At 37.9% G+C, this 19,915-nt stretch overlaps 1 protein-coding gene across 2 annotated transcripts; it reads left to right on the top strand.

Annotated features, from left to right (window-relative positions):
* Position 1: 1 nt before the first annotated feature.
* LOC124159056 lies at positions 2-18,976 on the top strand. Of its 2 annotated transcripts, none has more exons than XM_046534561.1 (8): positions 2-86; positions 124-160; positions 4,848-5,083; positions 10,805-10,988; positions 12,884-13,085; positions 13,169-13,270; positions 13,541-13,633; positions 18,370-18,976. In XM_046534561.1, the coding sequence occupies exons 3-8, from the start codon at positions 4,867-4,869 to the stop codon at positions 18,562-18,564; spliced, it is 993 nt and encodes a 330-aa protein (XP_046390517.1). In that variant the 5' UTR covers positions 2-86; positions 124-160; positions 4,848-4,866; the 3' UTR covers positions 18,565-18,976. The 2 variants fall into 2 exon arrangements, with proteins under 2 accessions (XP_046390517.1, XP_046390516.1); XM_046534560.1 differs by lacking the exons at positions 2-86; positions 124-160 and adding exons at positions 1,601-1,675; positions 1,789-1,923.
* The last annotated feature ends 939 nt before the right edge of the window (positions 18,977-19,915 follow it).

Here is a 19,915-nt window from a genome sequence, read left to right on the forward strand (position 1 = left end):
AAATCCTCACCAGAGTTTTCTGCATATAAGAGATTCATTGTAATCCATAGATGGCTCAAGAAATGGAATCAGTTCTGCTACCTGGAGTAAGTAATAATAATATAATAATAATAATAATAATAGGTAAGTGATTTCCACGTACCAACAGCTAAAGTTCAAGGTGAGCTTCACCTTTATATTAATCTGGATATAACTAACCAACCTTCAGAATGAAACTCAGTGGTGTGATCTTCTGTGCATGGGTCTCCTGATAGCCTATTGATAGTTTTTCGTTCTTGAAAATTCATATCTTCCTAGTGACTACTTGCTATTTTTCCACTTTTTTCTTTGAGCAAATTGTTATTGCAGTGAAGATTTCTTGAGCATCACACCAGGTAACGCCCTCCATATCTCCTTGAAATGTTTCGATGTGCAACTCTGCCATCATCCTCAGGGATTCAGGAATCCAATGTCATTCTGTTTGTGCCTCAGGTGTATATACAAAATGCTGCAGTAAAGAGTTGTTGCCCTCTCATTGTCAGCATCTCCTGATTGGCCGCCAGTTAGTCTAGAGCAGTTGCCTTCTCAGTGTCTTCTGACTGGCCACCAGTCCCCTCGGATTTTCAGGAGGTGGTCCCATGTTATACTGATTTTGTTGCCACAGTCTCTGTTGATCATGTTCTCATGCTATCGGATCTGAATAGATTTTTTGCTATACAGTCCCAGTATCCTTGGGATCTGCACAGGATCTTTTTTTCTTCCCATTGAATCATGTGGTTTTCATGGATGCTGTGCTAGGCCGCTGCTGATTTTTCAGCTTGTCCTGGTCATTGAGGTAGACTTTTCCTTCAATAAGGACTTATTCAGTGCTAAGGACCTTTTCAGGGTTCCCAGGGAATTGGCTGAACTCATTCTGGCTAAAAGTTTTCTTCAGTTGCAGTATTTCTTTGCAGAGGTTATCCTCGTCAGTGGTAGAGGTTGACCTGTGTATAAGAGTTGATAGCACAGACATATTCTGAGTTAGATGGTGGTGGCTCTCCTTGTTCAATTATGGGCTGGTTTCCTGTAATTTTGATTTGAAATTTTGAATAAAACAAATAATTGTCTTTGCACTAAGAGAGTAGAACATACTAGATTTCCACTATGTCTGCTGAACATATTGTTGAAAATAATGATTTCTGGTGGTGAAAGGAAGGAGGGGCTTCATCAGTGGGGTAGCCGGGAATTTTGTTCGTGGGGGTCCAAAACCTGGGGGGAAAATTTTTGAAAAACAGGGTTCTTAGTAGAGGGTTTTAAACTAATTTTAACACTTTTCATAATAAAAAAAACTTCATTTTTCAATGAAATTTATTGTAAATTCATGATTTTTCAATATTTTGTTTTCTTTTAAGAAGGAAAGAAATTGTGTTTTTATATTTCGGGGGGTCTGAAATCCCCAGACCCCTTTGCTACGCTACTGGGCTTCATATGTGTAAGGAAATCTCATTTTTGCAAAATTTGTTTGTTATCTGGCTCTTGCATTCAGGTCTTCAATTTTCCATGTTAATTTTATTCACAAGTTTCACTCCTCCAATTGCTAACCATGCTAATTGAATTGGTTTTTGGTTTCCGTGGAAACACATTTTGTGGTAAATATAGAATATTTAATTCTTCCTGTTCAATTATTTAGCTGAATATCTTCAGTATCCTCAAAAAGGTTTAGAGCTTTAGATTTCTTGTTGTTTCCTTATCAGTTCATTGCTGAAGCCAATGTAATAATATCATCATTGATTGAGTAAAAATATTAGATGATTTGACATTGATTTTTAGATCAAATAGAATGTCAGAGCCAAATATTGGAAGTCTTAAAAAATCCAGAGTGCTCCATGAAGTAGAAAGTTTGTCATCTGTAGGCAGTGCATTGACTTCTGCTGTTGAGAGAAACAAGCATCCTAAACAACTGCTGTGAGTAAGAGGTCCTCCAAGAATAAAATAAATTGCCAGAAATTGTCTACTAGTCTCATCTACACCGAATTCCTTCATGGTGTCAAATGGAATAGTAACTTAGCAAGTGTATATTTTTATTATAGCAAATCTATCTTAATATTTTTAATTGCTTGCTCACCTTTTTAATTATCATTGATTGCAATAGAGTTTTAAAAATAAAGAGAACCATATTTTTCCATTTTCCTATCCATAGCCTACTTCTATAGCAATTACTGGCAAGATATCATGGGCTCAATGAAAAGTTCTTGACATCACTGACTCCTGCTGAGCTACCACTTCTCCACTGTTTCTCGGCCTTGTACATCTGTCTCTTATGGTTTTTTATCATAAATACTATAATGAGTAATTCTTTCTATCAAAGATTCTGTGTCTCTGAACGACTTGATAAGCCAGAAAATCGCTATTTCATGAAAAGTGGGGCAACTTTTGCATTTTTCCATTTTCAAGTAATGAGAAAATGGCTGAATGATGAAGACTTATTTTCATTTTATCTTGTCTTTCACATCCATCTACGAAATTATCATTATTAATTGTGATTTCGTGTCAGAGTAAACGACCCCATTGTATACTTAGGCTTAGTACATTGAATACCTAGGCTTAGTTGGCATACCATCTTGCACGGTATAGTCCTCAAATTTCCAGAGGGAAGAATGATGCCTCAGTTGCTTAACTGGCTAAAGCACTTGACTGAAAATCGGGGGATCCGGGTTTGAATCCTGGTCAATGATTTTTTCTCTGTGGATGTTTTGCTCAATTAGTATTTCAGAAAATATAAATATGTACTGCGCTTTGAAATTTATTTCCAGAATTTTATCCTTTAGCATGACTCCTAAAGCTAATCATAAGAAAAAATACAAAATATTAACCCTTTCACTGCTGTGCACGTACCTAGTACGTCCGCACGGCAGACTGCGGTGGACGTACTTTTTCTTCCGCCCTGCCATGCGGTCAGCACTTTCGCCGAAACACTTCGAAGAACCCACTAATCAAGGACCCTTTCCTCGACGAACTCACCCACGCAGGGCCGTCTCATCGGCCCGACCAGCGGGGGCCCTACCTCCGGAAAAGTGACCGCTCTGACTGCAATTTGAAAATCAATCAATCAATCCGATCATCACAATATGTTTGTTTTCATCGCACTCCTGCCAATCAAGCAATCAAGTACGTCATTGAACCGTGTTTCTGCGATGAAAAATAATGATTTTGTTAACTTTGATATAATGGCCGTTTTCCGGTGGTCCTCAGCCACGTTTTGTTGCAAAGTTAACAAAATCGTTATTTTTTATCGCAGAGACACGGTTCAAAGACGTACTTGATTGCTTGATTGGCAGGAGTGCGATGAAAACAATCATTTTTTGATGATCGGATTGGTTGATTGATTTTCAAATTGCAGTCAGAGTGGTCACTTTTCGGGAGGGGGGCCTCCCGCTGGTAGGGTCGAGGAGACGGTCCTGCGTAGGTGAGCCGGTCGAGGATAGGGTCGCGGATTAGCGACCCTTCGGAGGGTGTACACACCCATCCTGGAAGTACCTGCTCCATGGGCCCAGGAAACACATTTTAACAATTTCGCCGCATGTGAGGGGAAGGTTTCCGGAGATTGAACAGCAGTGAAAGGGTTAATAAGACTTTCATGAAGACTATCATATCTTGTGGATGTAAGCACTAAATATAGTTAAAATATCTATGTTTAAGTTTGAATTTTGTATTCTGTGGGGTCTCTATGCTGTATTTTAAAATCTCAAGGTGCCACTTTGGTTCATCCGTTGTCTGATGCAAACATATGTTATAATATTAATGGCCAAGTGATTTAGGAAACTAGGTAGTATGGAAAGGAATCAAAAAGACAAAAATGCTAAGTGTGAAAGTTTACCATCCTGCAGGGAAGAAGTGCATCCTTTTTTACTATTCAAAATGTTTACATTCTAAAAATGTCATTAATTTTCACCATCATCTTTCAATTTACTCTATGATTCTGCATATTTTTGTATAGCTTTGAAATTTTCTGTACCGCCTATGCATATGCTCTTTGTTCTGGATTTTTGCAAAAAGTAAGTTTAAGTAGCCCTTCAACAATTGCATCCTGGGTTCAACAATGGAGGTGATGTTATAATAGGGTACTACATTTTGGACCTGTTCTCTTTCCTAAGGCAATATGTATTAAGGTTAGTGCCACACCTGGCATTAAATTGTTCACCTTTCATTTTCAATCTAACTCCAATCCAAGCTGTCATCAGAGGAGGGCTCCAGTGATGGTCTAAGGCCCCCTGAAAGGTAGTTCTGACACCACAATGTCCACTGCACCTCCAGCCTGGATAATATGTCCATTATCTCCAAGTTTCACTGAGACGTCTTTGATCTATTTTCAGCATTTCCCTCCTGTGTTCTTTTCTAAGGGCAGCAGTATGTTTTCTATGAATTCACAGAAAATAATTTCTCATCCTAATAATTTTAGGACAGTTTAACTCCTCATATTCCTACTCGAAATCTCCTGATTCAGGATAGTATATCAATTACATTACAGTTTACTTCCTTGACTGAAGAAATCTCCCCCTAATAACTATGATGGTACACCAAAGTGGAGTAATATTTCTGTCCTTGGTTCATTGGTTGGGAAGCTGAGGAATTAAAGGAAAATGAACCTGAAAGATCAAATTTCATCCTTAATGTTGTTATTTTGTTGTTAATATACATGAAGAATGCATTAGGAGCAATTTAAGATTGTAACGTGGATGAAGCTATTGCTAATCTGCAATTAATGCAGAAGGTTACATATATGTTCAACCATCATTGATATCACTTCCCATTCTTTATAATTTTAACTTCCTTTATTAACTCTACTGTGTGCCTTACCAAATCATGTTTGCATGCTTTCTTTGTTGCAGACGTGCTGATGGTAATATAATGTGTCTTACGTACATCCCTGAAAAGGATTTAATTGCTGGTGGTCTCAGTAATGGGAAGACATTTTTATACAGTATTTCTAAAGGTGTTGTTGTTCGGACCCTTCAAAAAAGTGATTCCTGGAAAAAGCATATGGCCATCACAAGTCTGCACTGTTTGGCTTCCATTGGAAAAAAAGAAAACTCATTCTCAAATAGAGAGGTGCTGATTACAACAAGTGAGTTCTTAAAATATTTTTTTCTGAGTGAATTTAGCTCAGGAGTTGGTGTCAGTGAAATTTCATCAATTTCAGTTTTTTTAATTCTAGTTAAATATACATGTATGTATTGTAATTGTTTTTATACTTTGGTATGTTTAATTTAAAGCTTATGTGTATCTCAACCTAGGAAGACAGGAAGGGGTAATTTTCGACCCAACATATTTGAGCTGTAAAACATTGATATTAATTTGATTTTGCTCCCATAGCAGTTTTTGAATTTTTGATTTTTTATTAATATTCAATTCCTTTCTTTTGAAACTTTTAATTTGGCTCTATTGTCAAAAACTTATTTTTTATTTGTCACGAATTAAATCATATACATATTATTCTGAGTCAATTTCATCATCTCTTAATTGCAATTACTGGATAATTAATGGAGTTATCAAAATTAGCAAGCAAATAATATAATTTATTTATTTTACTAATGAAGAAAAAAATGTCAATTTTTTCACCTTTTATTTACTAATTTTAAGTTCAGTCCATCTAATTTCAAAAGTATCCCATTATATGCAATTATGAATCATTTTTTACAGTCATTTTAAATTCTGCTTAAGGCCAGCACTCCACATTGTCCTAGTCTTATTTACTGTAGGTACTAAAAAATGAACTTCATGCAATAATGCTTTAAGTATTGCTCCCCCATAGAATACAAATTAGAATGGATAAAGGTCAAGACCATGATGATGGGCATGATTTGCAGTCGATGTGCTTAAGGCAGCTTAATCAGGTCAAATATAGTCCTTAATTTTTGAGAGCCGCAAAACTATCTCAGCCACTTAATCTAGGCTGTCCAAGAAATTTTGCCTGATACTAGTATTATATTTTCCTCGTTATTTTTAGATAACAGCCTTTTCTTAACTTTCTAGGAGTTGGTACTATTCCCTCTGCATCTTCACAGCATTTACCTAAAATTCCATCAATGCCTTTTTGGCCTGCATTCTTAGTCGACCTACATATTTGTCCCTTCATAATAAGAGGCCCCTACATGCATTTTTCAGTCGACCCTACAGAAGTGGTGGGGGGTGATTCCGCTATTGAATTCTCTGAGATGACATAGAAGATGTTGCAGTGCCAATTTTCCACTTTGGTTTTCCACTCTGACTAACTATGAAACTAAGAAAAGACGCGCGATAATTTTCGGGTGTACTGTTAGGGCAACAGCTCAAGGTAATTAAACAATCGGTGTTGTCCACCAGGCCATGTCGGTACATTAATTATTGCTACAAATACACCCATGTCTCGTATAGCGCAATTTCGATTAGCGCAATTTCGATTAGCGCAATTTCGATATAGCGCAAATTCGTTCCTCGGGGAAACATTGCAACGCAGTGTAGCTTAATCAAAAATCTTAAACGCTCTCGTGATAAAACGTGAATTTGCGCTAAGTACACACGAAATTTCTATCATTTTACGCATATTAATATTATTGCTTGCCTCAAATCTTCTTTTATGTTTACTAGAGATGGGTCGAATAGCAGATTTCTCGAATTCGAATATCGAATTCGAATATTAAATCATAGCTCGAATATTCGAATACCTCGAATACTAAATGATGAATGCTGGAATGTTTGACTCGGTTGCCTATGCAGCAGGCAACACAAGATTTTGGGGAGTAATTTTGATTTCCTTAAAACGATTCGAACAGGAATTTAGCTGATTAATGAATAATTTAATTTTATGGAAACAATTGGGCATATAATTAATTCAACTAACATCGCTTTACCCCCACTCCTGCTGCCAAGTGCTAGCTGACAATCTGAGGCATTTTGCAAAATACAAGCTCTTTTCCACCGGATTTTCTTCAATTATTTTCAGTCCATCTTTGGGAGTTCTCACGAGATAAGAAGATGAATTGGAATTGCTATCAGGGAGAAACCAAATATTCTGAGAAAATATCCTTTTGTCTGTGACTGTAACAATAAAGATTTATAGCACCACTCATAAATTGTAACTTGATATATGTTTTCGGAAAAAAATATCACATCAACTTCCGAGAAGCTCTGCTGCTCATATCGAGTTTCGCCAGAATGCTAAGTCTCCGTCGTGTTTTGACATTTATTTCTTTGCGTAAAATGCTTAAATAAACTCAGAAATACGTCGTGTTTGGTCTTATTCTTTTTGAAATTACGCGCACATTACTAATATTTCAATTCAATAAAGGTGTAACATCAATTGACGAAAGTCATTCTTAGACACCCTTTGTGCTAATAGATGACTCATGCAGCGGTTGACCTCCACAGAAATGGAGAACTTCGAAGCTGGTAGGAAAAAAAGGGTCAGTGGGGGAGGAAAGGGAGGGCCCGAAACACGTTTCTATTGTTCTCGCGTATTTTTTCGAAGCTAAGGTCTTCGTAATATGATCCCTGCGCGAGCTGTGACCTTTTTTTTATTTTAAAGAAGAGGAAAGCCTCAGAAGGGGGGCTAGTGCTGAATGGAGAGGGATACCGGACCTTGGGAAATGCGCTAATGTAAGTATCCCACGGTACTCACACAGCAGTTGACCTCCAGAAATGGGGAACTTCGAAGCAGGTAGCCAGAAAAAGGTCAGTGGGTGAGAAAAGGGGGGAGGGCGTGAAACACGTTTATATTGCTCTCGTAACTCGATATTTTTTTCGAAGCAGGGGTCTTCGTAATGCGATCCCTGCGCGAGCTGGGACCTTTTGTTTGATTTCGGAGAAGAGGAAAGCGTCAGAGTGGTTGAGGCGAGTGCTGAATGGAGGGGGATAGAGGATCGTGGGAAATGCCCTAAGGTTGCTATCCCACGGCACTGAGTTTCTCCTGGTGGGGGGAATCGGGGATTTTCGGATTTTTTCACCCGAATATTTTCGGTTCCCCTCGTCGAACACTTTTCACCGCTAAAATCCACGAATTTGATGCAATTCGTCAACTTGCGTAAAACGGCGCTGCGAGCACTAAATGACTACAGTTCTCTACATTTTTCCGAGTCACTACCAACGACGTGCGTGCGACAGTGTATGACGCGAAATTCAAAGTATTCGAGGTATTCGAGGCGGTACTTTTCGCATAACTATTCGAAATCTCGAATATCGAATACTTTCTAGTATTCGAGGTATTCGAGTATTCGCGGATACTATTCGCACATCTCTAATGTTTACATATTAATCGAAATCCATTGCTGTGCAATGGCCAAAAGTATTACTCGTCATTGGGTCCAGATAGCCGGCCTACCGAATTAATTTATCTCGTCTCCTTAACAGAATGATAATAAATAATTTAGATAGTTAATTAAGCGTGGGGCTGGTGGAAATGATTTTTTTTCAGCAATACGGTTTGAGACGTATTTTTGGCGTTATAGGTTATCGGGCGATTGACTTCCAGGTAGAGGGTCTACGCTAAAGCCTTCAAGGTCATCGGTATTCACGAGGGAGAAATGGAGCGGTGGCCGAGTTGCGCATGAATAGCATCAACACATAAAAGGGTCCGCTATAGAGTCTCAAACACAATGTCTTTGTTCCCCCCCGCAGTCGTAGGCCTTCTGCTTCTCAGGAATACAGTTCAGCAGTGGAAGGTGATTTAGATAGAGCCATACAGAGTAAAAGCCAAGAGAATATGCCAAAAAATAGGAATGCGTATAGAAAAATCAAGAATTTATCAAGAAAAACTATAAACCTAGAAGAGGAATTGAAAGAGGTCAATTGCTTTGAAAATGGAGAACGTCAAAGCGATATTGCGCGGAAGTTTAAACGCACGTTGCCTTATTCTGGCTAAAGACGAAGTTAAAACATCAGTGACCTCAGCCGCACCAACTTCAACCAAGCGGTCTACACATACGGAAAGTTCATAGTGAATCAATACAAAAAGACGAGAGTGGTAATCGCTCTGAGACATTTAGTGAAAGCTCCGGTTGGTTCCAGAATTTAAACGGCAAGCAGGTATTTTCAGTGCGGCGATATCAGGTGAATCTGCAAGTGTTGATAGCGCAGTCACCACAACATTTTCTGATGAACTCCAAGCTGTGATTGAAAGTGGCTCCTTTCCCCCTCAACCAGTTTTTAGTGTTGACGAGACGATATTGTTTTGGAAAAGAATGCAATCTCGTTCATTCATTTTCAGGGAAGGAAAACCTGGGTCAGGTTTCAAGGCATTTAAAGGCTGTTTCACGTAGCTGCTTATGACTCGGAGGACTTCAAATTAAAATGATTTATCATTCATAAACTCCGCTAGCTATGAAATGACATTCAAAGTAGCATTTTCCTGTCATTTTGATGAGCGACAAAAGGGCCTGAGTGACATAATAGTTGTTTTTAGACTAGTTTGAAAAATCGTCAACTGCCGGCAACGCATTACGATCCCCTGAGATAGCAGATGTTAGCCTACCCGCACGACAGGAGGGAATTTCAAAAGCACGTAAGAATTTTTTTTAACGTGAATAAAAGTCTTTGAATGCGTGCATACTATCTTTAAAGATGTTTTAAACTGTAAACATTTATATAAATAATGTTTTCTAAGGCTTTTTATGGGAATATAGATGTTTTAGAGGAAATTCTATACCCAAGACCTATGCTACCAGGAACGCATCCCTATCTTCCCAATGTTAAAACGCTCTCGTATAATGCAAATTCGTATAGCGCAAAGACCCCAAGGAACGCATCCCTTGCGCTATACGAGACATGGGTGTACTCTCATATCAAGCCTAAAGAGGAACCATATTGTCTTTAAATTACTTCAAATGTGGTCTGTACAAGATAGTGATAAGTATGGGAGAATTATGATCATTGACGTGGGAACTTACGTTACATCAGCAAGGTTCGTTATTCGCTTTTACGGTCCGTAGTTGAGCTTATTATGTGGCAAATAGCGGCATGAAAAATACATTTTCTATGGTTGTAAGTAATCTAAGTATTGTTTTCTCAATATTATACCAAATGCCAAATGTGAAAAATGTTAATATTTATTCACAGAAAGAAGGTGCATTTATACCAATGAATTGTACTTATTATTCTTTAACCAATTTTAATATGTATTTCACTGGATGGCTATAATGAGGTAGTATTATTACTTTTCTGCTGTGTTTCTGTTCATTTTAATATGGATCACCAACGAAATTTGGCCGCAATGTTTTTGTATAGTGTAGGGCTGTTGCAGGTACCCTACATCAAGTAGGGGACATTTAGTTCCAAAAATGGCTGTATGTAGGGCTTGTTATGGCACATGTAGAGCCAGATCGGTTCATGTAGGGGGTGATGACTTACCAAGGGTTGATTGGCCCTACAGGGTTAACTAAGAATACAGCCCTAAAACTTGAAATATTTTCAGTTTTTATTTCATTACATTGATGGATTAGTTATGTATTTTTTAAATCTGCATGTGATTCATGTTTGGATAACATGAATCGATCTTTACTTTAATATGCGTTTAGCTTGCCTGTTTCTTTATGCACTTTCTTAACTGAATAATTGAAAAACAAGGATTTGATTTGTACATGTAATTGAAGTGGTACACCTGGATATTTGAAATGAAGTGGTAGCTCTTTATTTTAATGTTTTTATGGCTCTGAAATCTTATCATATGTGTTCTTCTTAACACGCAAAATTAGTTTAGTTCTGGTACCAAGTTTGAGAAACCTTAGAAATTTGAAACTTGCATTTACATTGGAAAAGTTCTATTCCTGAAGAAAATATTGAAGTGCCCTTACTTATCATCTTATTTATCTTTTAGATGTGATAGGGGGTATAAAGATGTGGAACTGGCGTGAAAAGATGCTCATTCATTCCATAGATGAACCTCAACCAATTTATAGTTCTGCAGTTGGCCATGGAAAGCTTATCACTGTGGGTAAAAATTCAGCTATCAACATTTATGACCTGATCACCTTTCAGAATGAGAGCTCTTTGAAGAAAACGTAAGAAATGCCATTTTGTTTTGTGGAAGAGAAGTCAAATCAAGTAATTTTTTCATTAATTTCAGTAGCACTTCAGTGGAATTTTTTTCCTATAGGAATAATACGAGTCAATAAATAAGTTGCAAAATTCAATTTAGGCAAAAGAAATCAAAGTAACTTTCTGAAATTTACTTCACTTTTCCACATATTCAGTCTGTACATCCAGAAACTTCTTCCAGCTCTTTACAAGTCCTTGAAAGTCATTAGCAAAGAAGTCCTTTGGTTGCTGTCGCAGCCAATGTGTAACCTTATAGATTACAGCATCATTTGTATCAAAATGACGTCCACATAAATGATTTTTTAGGTGCCCAAAATGATGAGAGTCCTACAGCACACGCTATGTCATCAATTGTCACACGCCAGTCATTACGGATGAGTTTATCCACGCGCTGCTTTGTGGTTGCATTTGACACCTCCACAGGACGACTAGGATGCTCCCCATCTCTGATACTTTTCCTTACATGGTTAAACTTATGGATCCAATTGAACACAGCTTTCCATTAGCAACAGATTTCACCATAGACGGTATGCATTTTGCGATGCACTGCTTCTGTGGACAGTCCTTTGGCCCTCAAAAGTCACACAGCTGCATGCTGTTCTTCTCGTGCACAGTCGTGCAATGCATGTGCCATCGTGGACTAACAGCCTCTGACTGACTGAGTGATTGCGAGATGTCATACGACAAGCATTCATATGCTGCCGTCTGGTGGCAAAAGATGCACGCATAATTTCAAACGTTATAAGGCACACACACGTTTGCGACTTATTTTTTGACTCGCCCTAATATGTATTATGAAGTTTCAAGCATGGTTTAATTTCAGGTTCATGTGAATTTTTATCCTGGTATTTTTTTACCCTTTTCCTTCCTGCTCAATTTGATTTGGATCTGTAATCACTGCGAAGACTATCGTCAGGAGTTTTGCTAGATTTCAGATTTTTTTATTATTTCTAGTGCTTCATAGGGCCCTAAATTTTTATGAAATGATATTGTAAATACTTCACGTAATAGAAAAGGAATAAACCTCTGAACTGAAACCCTTTTTCATGTTTCGTACTTCACTATATTACAATTGATGTGGATCCACATGAAGAGAGAGAGAATATTTTTTATGTTTTTATAAGAAGTACTATATACTGATGAAAATAAATACATAGTAAGTCATAAAGGTAAAGAAAAATACGTAAAAATTAACAGAGAATGCTGGGCTGAAGTAAGTAGTTCTCAATATCAATTTGAGAAAAAGCTTGTTTTCGTCCATGGAGAGAATAAAGTTGGGCCAAAATTATGATTCAATAAAGTATTGGTCTGATATGACATCAGTAAGTACCAATTTACAGAATTGAGGTATTTCAAAGACGCCCTCTGATGTTGGACTTATCGACCTACCTTCTCACTTTGGTTTTCAGGAAATTATTTTATATACACGTCAGGAACTAATTAATGTGTTCATGTCCAGAATTAATTAATAATAATCATTTTCTTATCAAAATTAATGTTTTGTAGAATTGTAAGAAACATGTATTTAGTGCTATTTATTGAACAGGATGAAAATGAAATGTCAAACCTTCCTTCAAGTAAATACAATGTTGAAATTATTAAACGATGTTTTGTTTTTGTTTGTTTTAATGTTTTGTAGAATTGTAAGAAACAATGTTATGGAAAATGGATTTGAATTACATATGCTATTATGATCGATAGGTGCGCGATATAGTTACATAATTTGCTCATAGTGTTTGTCTAGTAGGTATTTAGTGCTATTTATTGAACAGGATGAAAATGAAATGTCAAACCCACCTTCAAGTACATACAATGTTGAAATTATTTAACGATAAAATTTCTTTTGTGCATTTCATAGAACCCAAAGAGATGCAATGTCCGGCCATACTTCAAGAATTTTTGTGGTGAAGGTACATCCAATCAACGTTAATGAATATGTGACTGCTGGTTGGGACAATTTAGTGCTTTTCTGGGATAGACGGCGACCTCTACCAATAAGAAGTGTGTTTGGACCACATATCTGTGGAGACAGCATTGATATCTCTTCTGACGGACAGAAAGTATGAATTTCACTTTCAATTTATAAATGCACCCTTGGGTTGACTTCCATTTCACTATCGTACGGAAATGTATTTGATTGCAGTTATTAACTTGTTCATGGTCAATCGAAGACAGTGTGCAAGTGTGGGATTATAAGACTGGAAAAATGCTGTCAACTTCATCTCAAAATCACAATTTTTCTAAGGTAAATCGAAACTCAGCCAGCACAGTGTGAGTTATTAATCTAAGCTGGAATAATAAAATAAGTTAGCTACTTAGCCTTTCTGTTGTAAAAAGTATGATTTATTAAATACTCTTACATGTATTTGATATGAAGAATCTATATCCAAATATCTATGGCCAAAACAAAATTTTATAATTATTATGACTTCTTAGTTCAAGTCTCACATCTTGGTTAAGAAGTGAAAAAGTGAAACTTTAATCTCACCCTTAAAAACTCCTGTCGTGGTTTCAGAATTATGCTGGCAAATGGGCTACCAAAGAAGTGGCTATTTGTGGGGGAATAGATCCCAACGCTTTGAAAGTGACTGCTCCAGAAGAAAATAATGTGAGTGAACCTGTCTTTAAACTTCAATATTCTTAGTTTTTTCTAGAGCATTTTCAGCTCTGTGGTTTTGTACGGAGAGGCCACATTTGGCACTTCCTTTTCGTAGCATATTGTTGGTAAAGTAATGGAGTTGTAAAGGAGACTATCAGCCTTTTGGGGAAGGAAAAGATTACTATTATTAAAGAAATGCACTCATTAAAATAATCCGAGCAGAATATCAATACATACTGTGACGGAACACGAAACGCCACATATTTTATAGGATGAGGAGGGCATCAATTGTCCCGAGTAAGGAATGATCGAACCATCATTAATTACTTTTGAGACACCAAAATATATTTTCCACTTGCATAACATACATAAACTTATCAAAATTAATTACCCTGATGAAGATGAGGTGAACAAAAATGCAACAATATAATATGACTCATTTATCCCCCCCTCCAAAAAAAAAGAACAATACATGATATTATAGAGAATATGGTGGGCTAGGTTCACAATATGCCCAAATCAAGTCTTTAGGCTGCTTGCGTTATCACACTGAGTAATATTTCTGACACTGAGTCAATAGTTTATCGAAAGATACGGTGCACCGGGACAGAGAGAGAGAACCAATATTCTGGCTACACAATTTGGGAAGTGATTCGGGGTCTTGGCGAACAAGCACGGGGACGGGTCGCTAACTGCGACATTCTTATGGTTTTTTGTCGGAGCTGGAGCAGTAGAAGCCATCAATGAGGCGACGACTTGGACCCAAGTGTTCGCGAGATCGAGGGCTGTCTTCCTCCCGATATCTGGGCGTTGGTCTCGTCTGTCGCTTGTCTGCAATCACTCTCTGCTTCAGGTGTACCATAGAACGATCTCGTCCTCCGCCAACAGTACTCTGGTGACCCCCAGAATGACGACCATCATGCATGTCACATCACTCTCTTTCTCTCTCCATCGTCGACCTCACTATCATTTCTCGCCCCGTCGACCAGGCTAGGATTTCTCGCCTTTAGGCTCTCTCTCTCCACGGATATATACCCATATGGAGGGGAATGACCCACTAGGGATGGGGTTTTTGAGGTGAGAGGGGGTTTCACTGTGCCTCTCACGTCGAGTGGGTCAACCAGCGGTCCGCGTTGACCAGCACAAAACACTTGTGAATCACACATTCATACTGCCCGAGGCATGACATTATCTACCCACACACATATTCATAGGCACGCTCACTCACACATACGCGATCATCCCCTCCTCCGGTTATCGCTCAACGAAAAAAATACCAGACATATGGTCGGTATGTCACAATACATATACACATGTATACTTAGCATGCCCATATTGCAAATCTCGACCATAAACCAGTAAATAAGCTATTGCTAAAAATCACTGATAATAAATGAAAATTCCATATTAATTTTATGACTGATAGCGTTAAAATTTCAAGGTTTTTGGAAATGAGCAATCATACAAGAATAATTTACATGCTCAGCTCCCTATACGAGCATGGGTAGTGCCACTAGTTTAAGTATAAAAATACATTTTTACCCTTGGAAGGAAAGGTAATTATCATGGAAAAAAGAGAATGTGTAGGCGAACAAAATGGGGCTATTCCTCTCCATTAAGGAAAGAAAAATATCAAATTAGGAGCTGTAGACACTCCATAACATCTACTTGGCGGTACATAATGAGTAATTTTAGACGAGCAGTGCATGCAATGTAAGCCTTCTCCTCACTGTGTTCCTCTCGTGGAATAGATGTGTGATATAGTCCTGGCACCATGAGAGGGAATAAAACACCATTATTCATTTCAAAAGACAGTACGATATTCCATGGTTGATAATGTTTAATTCCATTGGTTGAATTTTGTGAACTCAACACGCCTGTTAGGCTTTGAAGTAACTCTTCCACTGCTTATATTGCCGTATTTTTGGTGATATGACTATATTGTGCAACAGTATTTCATACCCAATAGAATCCCAAAACACCTTCCGTTGTTTGTATCTTCCATGACATAGAATTTTGGATAATCAATTATAATGATAATAATAATAACAACAATAATATAATTTATAAGTTTAATCTTCTACTGTACTTGATTGGCATTCATATTTAATATTTATCATAATGAAGAAGTATTTAATACGGCAAATAGTGCTTACTTTACTTGTACAGAATGTATCGAGAAAGTAAGTATGTACATCTTTTAGGAAAAATATAGCAAACAATTTTTTATAAAAATTTTATGGAAAATGAAACAGCATCTTTAACTACTTCTCTACATTGCTTCTACGTTTAATGAGACATTTCTCATAGAAGTTGACCAACTTATTCAGTCCTTCTCCGTAGAAAGTAACTGCCTATGATGACAGTCATTGCCACGTGAAATGTTGCTCTTCCTTGGTTGCTTTAAAAAGGTTTATCTGTTAGCTCTTCCTTCAAGTGCAAGGACAAGTAGTAGCTGGATGGTGCCATGGCTGGACTATATGGCATTTGATTGAACTTCTCCTAATCCAAGTGCTGAGTAAAGTTTTCAGTGTTTTGGATTTGTGGGCATTCTGGGCAATGGTCGGCTCCACTAAATAAATCTTACATTTGGGATGTATTCTTGAATGGTCTTAAACATTTTAAATTCATCAGGAATAAAGCTTGCAATAACGTGGACAATCTGAGATGATGTCAATGAAAAGAGGTCTTGAAATTTAAGGAACTTTGACAGAAAGTGTTGTCTTTGTAAATCCCTTGTTTTCATGATTTTTTTCATTGTCTCACCTAAGGAGATCATCATTGACAACAGAAGGCAAACTCTTTGAGCCTCATTGTGGACATTAGTTCATTTTTATTCAACTTTTCCTGCTGTCTCACCATTCTCTCACTCATTGCATTCTGATGAAAACTTGTTGCATGTGAGAATGATTTTTGGCTGGCTTTATTTCCCTTACATTCAAGAACCGAATCACTAAACTAATATCACATTTGGGGTGGGTTGATGAATGTCCGTAATCTCTTTAAACATATCCAAGAAAAAGAAGTTAAGTCCAATGCACACCCAGAATTTCTCTGTGCATACTGATGTTCAAAATTGGCTGTCATATCATTTCAAAGGAAAATAAAAGTAACAGAAAACTCATTCTGAACTGATGAAACATGAGCTTCTCAAATCGAAACTGGTTTTTTTTTATGGTCAAGCCTTGGATCACTTTACCATGTACGTGGAGTGTATTTTTCTGAAGGAAAGAAATGTGGACATTCAGAAAAGGAAGTATGGTGAATTTAGGCTTATGAAATGTGAAGACGAAAACGATGGGCGTGAGCATGGTCCTTATATACTGGTTGCTAATCTCCTGACATATTCTGGGTCGGGAGTGTTGCCTGAGATTCCGCGTTTACCCCTCAAATGCCTCCCCTCAAACACAACTCTGGGCACAGTGGCACTACCACTAGGGGAAATATGGAACTAACTCTGTGCTGTCGGCAGCGGTTCGAAAGCAAAATCGGGACGAGAAAGAGTATGATGTGGACGATTATGGACTTTGAATTTTGGAGTATGAAGAAGAGATAATGAAGATTCACTGTGATTGGTTGCTTGGCTGAGGATTTCTACTATCCACAGTAATTCTGCTTTTACAATTTTTTTACAGTTGTTTACTCGGCAGTGCTGAGTCCTCGCTCGCTAAACTAAGGTTGATTCTTCTTTCACCATATTTTAATAACTGTGATTTTCCTTCATGGCAAAAGCTGACGACGTCTTGATCGAACTACATTCCAATACATAAATGAAATATCGAAATGTACATTGCCAGATAGCATGCAGCGATAATGTTGTTCTAGCTTTCCATGACTCGAAAGTCAATGTAAGGGCACCAATCTAACTAATACAATGTTGCACTTTCCACTTCCATACCTAACATGGGAAAAGATGGAGGGGGTTTCACTATAATTTAAGTTCCCGCACTGAAGATGTAGTCTATTAGCAACAAAGCCAGCCAAAGAGGATAGGGGGAACTAACTCCCTCTCCCACTATCACTTTTCTCCCTTTCCCTTCCTCTGATAACTGGGCCTAACTAAAGAACATAAAATGGGTGCTCACAGAGCGTACTTAAGGCCAAAAATCACATTAAGGCTTGCATACAACTGGCTTTAGGTGATTAACATTAAATAGAAGAACTTTGTGCTTTCACATTAATATTTATTCACAAATTTACGACCATGTTGTCAACGTTAGACGTCATCATCAGGAGACGCCTAACGTTGAAACCATGGTCGTAAATTTGTGAACAAATATTAATGTGAAAGCACAAAGTTCTTCTTTTTAATATTAATTATGAATCGCTTTCACCAAGCTACGCCTCAAACAATCAATGGCTATAGGTGTTTTAGATAGGGCACACATCTTGCATTTTTAGTTCAATAAACTGATAATACAAAATAAAGATAATAGTTAATGCTTTCTCAGCAATGCGTCGCCCTCGAGAAATATCTGTCATAATACCGAGCATACACAGTGGAAGGAACTTTTTGACCTACTTAATCCAATTTATTTTACATGTAAAACATAGGCCATTTGGCAGTACAACGACTATCACTTGCTAAAACGCTATTCTTGTAAAATATTATACTCTCTAAACCAGACTTCCACTGTATTTGTGTTTCCAATATTGAAAGAATTGGTTCTATAGCATCCAGTAAAACTGAAGTCAGTTTGTGGTTTCCATGAAAGTAATTAAAGTATCTTGTATCATCATTTCAGGTTTTAGGAGGTTGTTTACATCTTCCTATGGGTGTGTATGCTATTCAGTTATGTGGCTCAAAAGAATCTTGGGTTGTTCGGCAAAAAATACCTGGATTCAAAACAATGAAAGGAAAATATTTCAGTGAGAAGGAGGAAGGTATTCATTTACCTGCAACTAGTTTTTCCTGTGGACCCTATCTTTATTCTGCTTGATGATTTATCACTGTTATTGTTCATTGTTCCGAAAATGTGCCCACTGAACATTAAAAATATTTGAATTATCCAAATAAATATTATTTTAAGTCCTATTGGGCCAGTGGATCTAGAGGACTTCTATTGTATGCATTGAAGTTTGTAACAGAATGGCAATGAATTATAAGTAGGCAAAATATGGAAAGAAAATACTTAAATGTCCATATAATGTCCCTATGCTAGTCCACCTTGCAATCACTGTGTCAGTGTGTGGGGAGGGAGAGAGTTTCACTGCAGGGATTAAACCCCAGCCTCTCAACTGGAATAAGCCAAACTCACTTGCAAACACATGCATGCATGCAACCAAAGCAAGATCCTTTGTGAGGGCTGCAAGGACCCAAACTAAAGCTTGAACCACCCGATTATTTTTTCCGTCCCTCTTGGTGATCACTCGAGCGATCGCTTTTCGCGACCGGGAAAGTGATCGCTCAAGTAATCATTTTTCTGAATCACACGGTACCTCCCGCCGTCGCTTTTCGCATCATTTCCGATATCACTGCTCGTTGTCATAGGATCCGCATCATGAAAATATACAGTGTGTTTATGTTTACCTATGTCATTCCCACGATTGTCAAATGTTGCGCTGCAATCGCTCCACACAGGCATGCGTTGTGATTGGCTGATATGGTGCTTCAGTCACAGTTTCAGTGACGGAAAAAGCAACCAGACGAGTGATGAAAAAAGTGATGGAAAACCTCATCATTAGAGTGATTGCGAAAAGCAATTGCGGGTGATGATCATTTCCAAGTGATCACTTGAGTAATCGCTGGAGTGATCACTTGAAATTTAAAAAAAAATGATCGTGTGATTCAGGCTTAAGGCTTCTTGGTCTACAACCCACGATTCTTCACGGGGCTGGAGAGACCCTGCTGAGGATGCCTGGTTGTTTGAAGAAGTACACACACATTCACTCGCCTATGGATTACTTCAACATTTCAGGAGGGAATAACTCAAAGAAGAGCATAGTCAAAGGTTAGAAAGGGATGAGGAATGGGTTGAATACATATATTAGCACACAATGAGGCTCTCCTCAGCAAGCGGAAAAAAAGGCACTTCCAACGCAGGGTCGAAAGTGAAGAGGATGGGAGGACAACCTAACGTATATAAGAAAAGGATTGGGTGGTGAAAATGAAGGGAACCAGTGGAATGAGTACGAGGGTGGGGTGTGCGTAAATTTGCAGGTACAAAGAAGATAAGGAGGGAAGATATTGGAAAGCGCGGCTTGAGGGGAAACCAATGACAGTAGGAGATGAAGGGAAGAGGGCTATTGGGAGGAGGAAGAAAAGGGGATAAGAGTTTTGGGGAAAATAGG

This window comes from Ischnura elegans, chromosome 5 (genome assembly GCF_921293095.1).
Source record: "Ischnura elegans chromosome 5, ioIscEleg1.1, whole genome shotgun sequence".
NCBI lineage: Eukaryota > Metazoa > Arthropoda > Insecta > Odonata > Coenagrionidae > Ischnura > Ischnura elegans.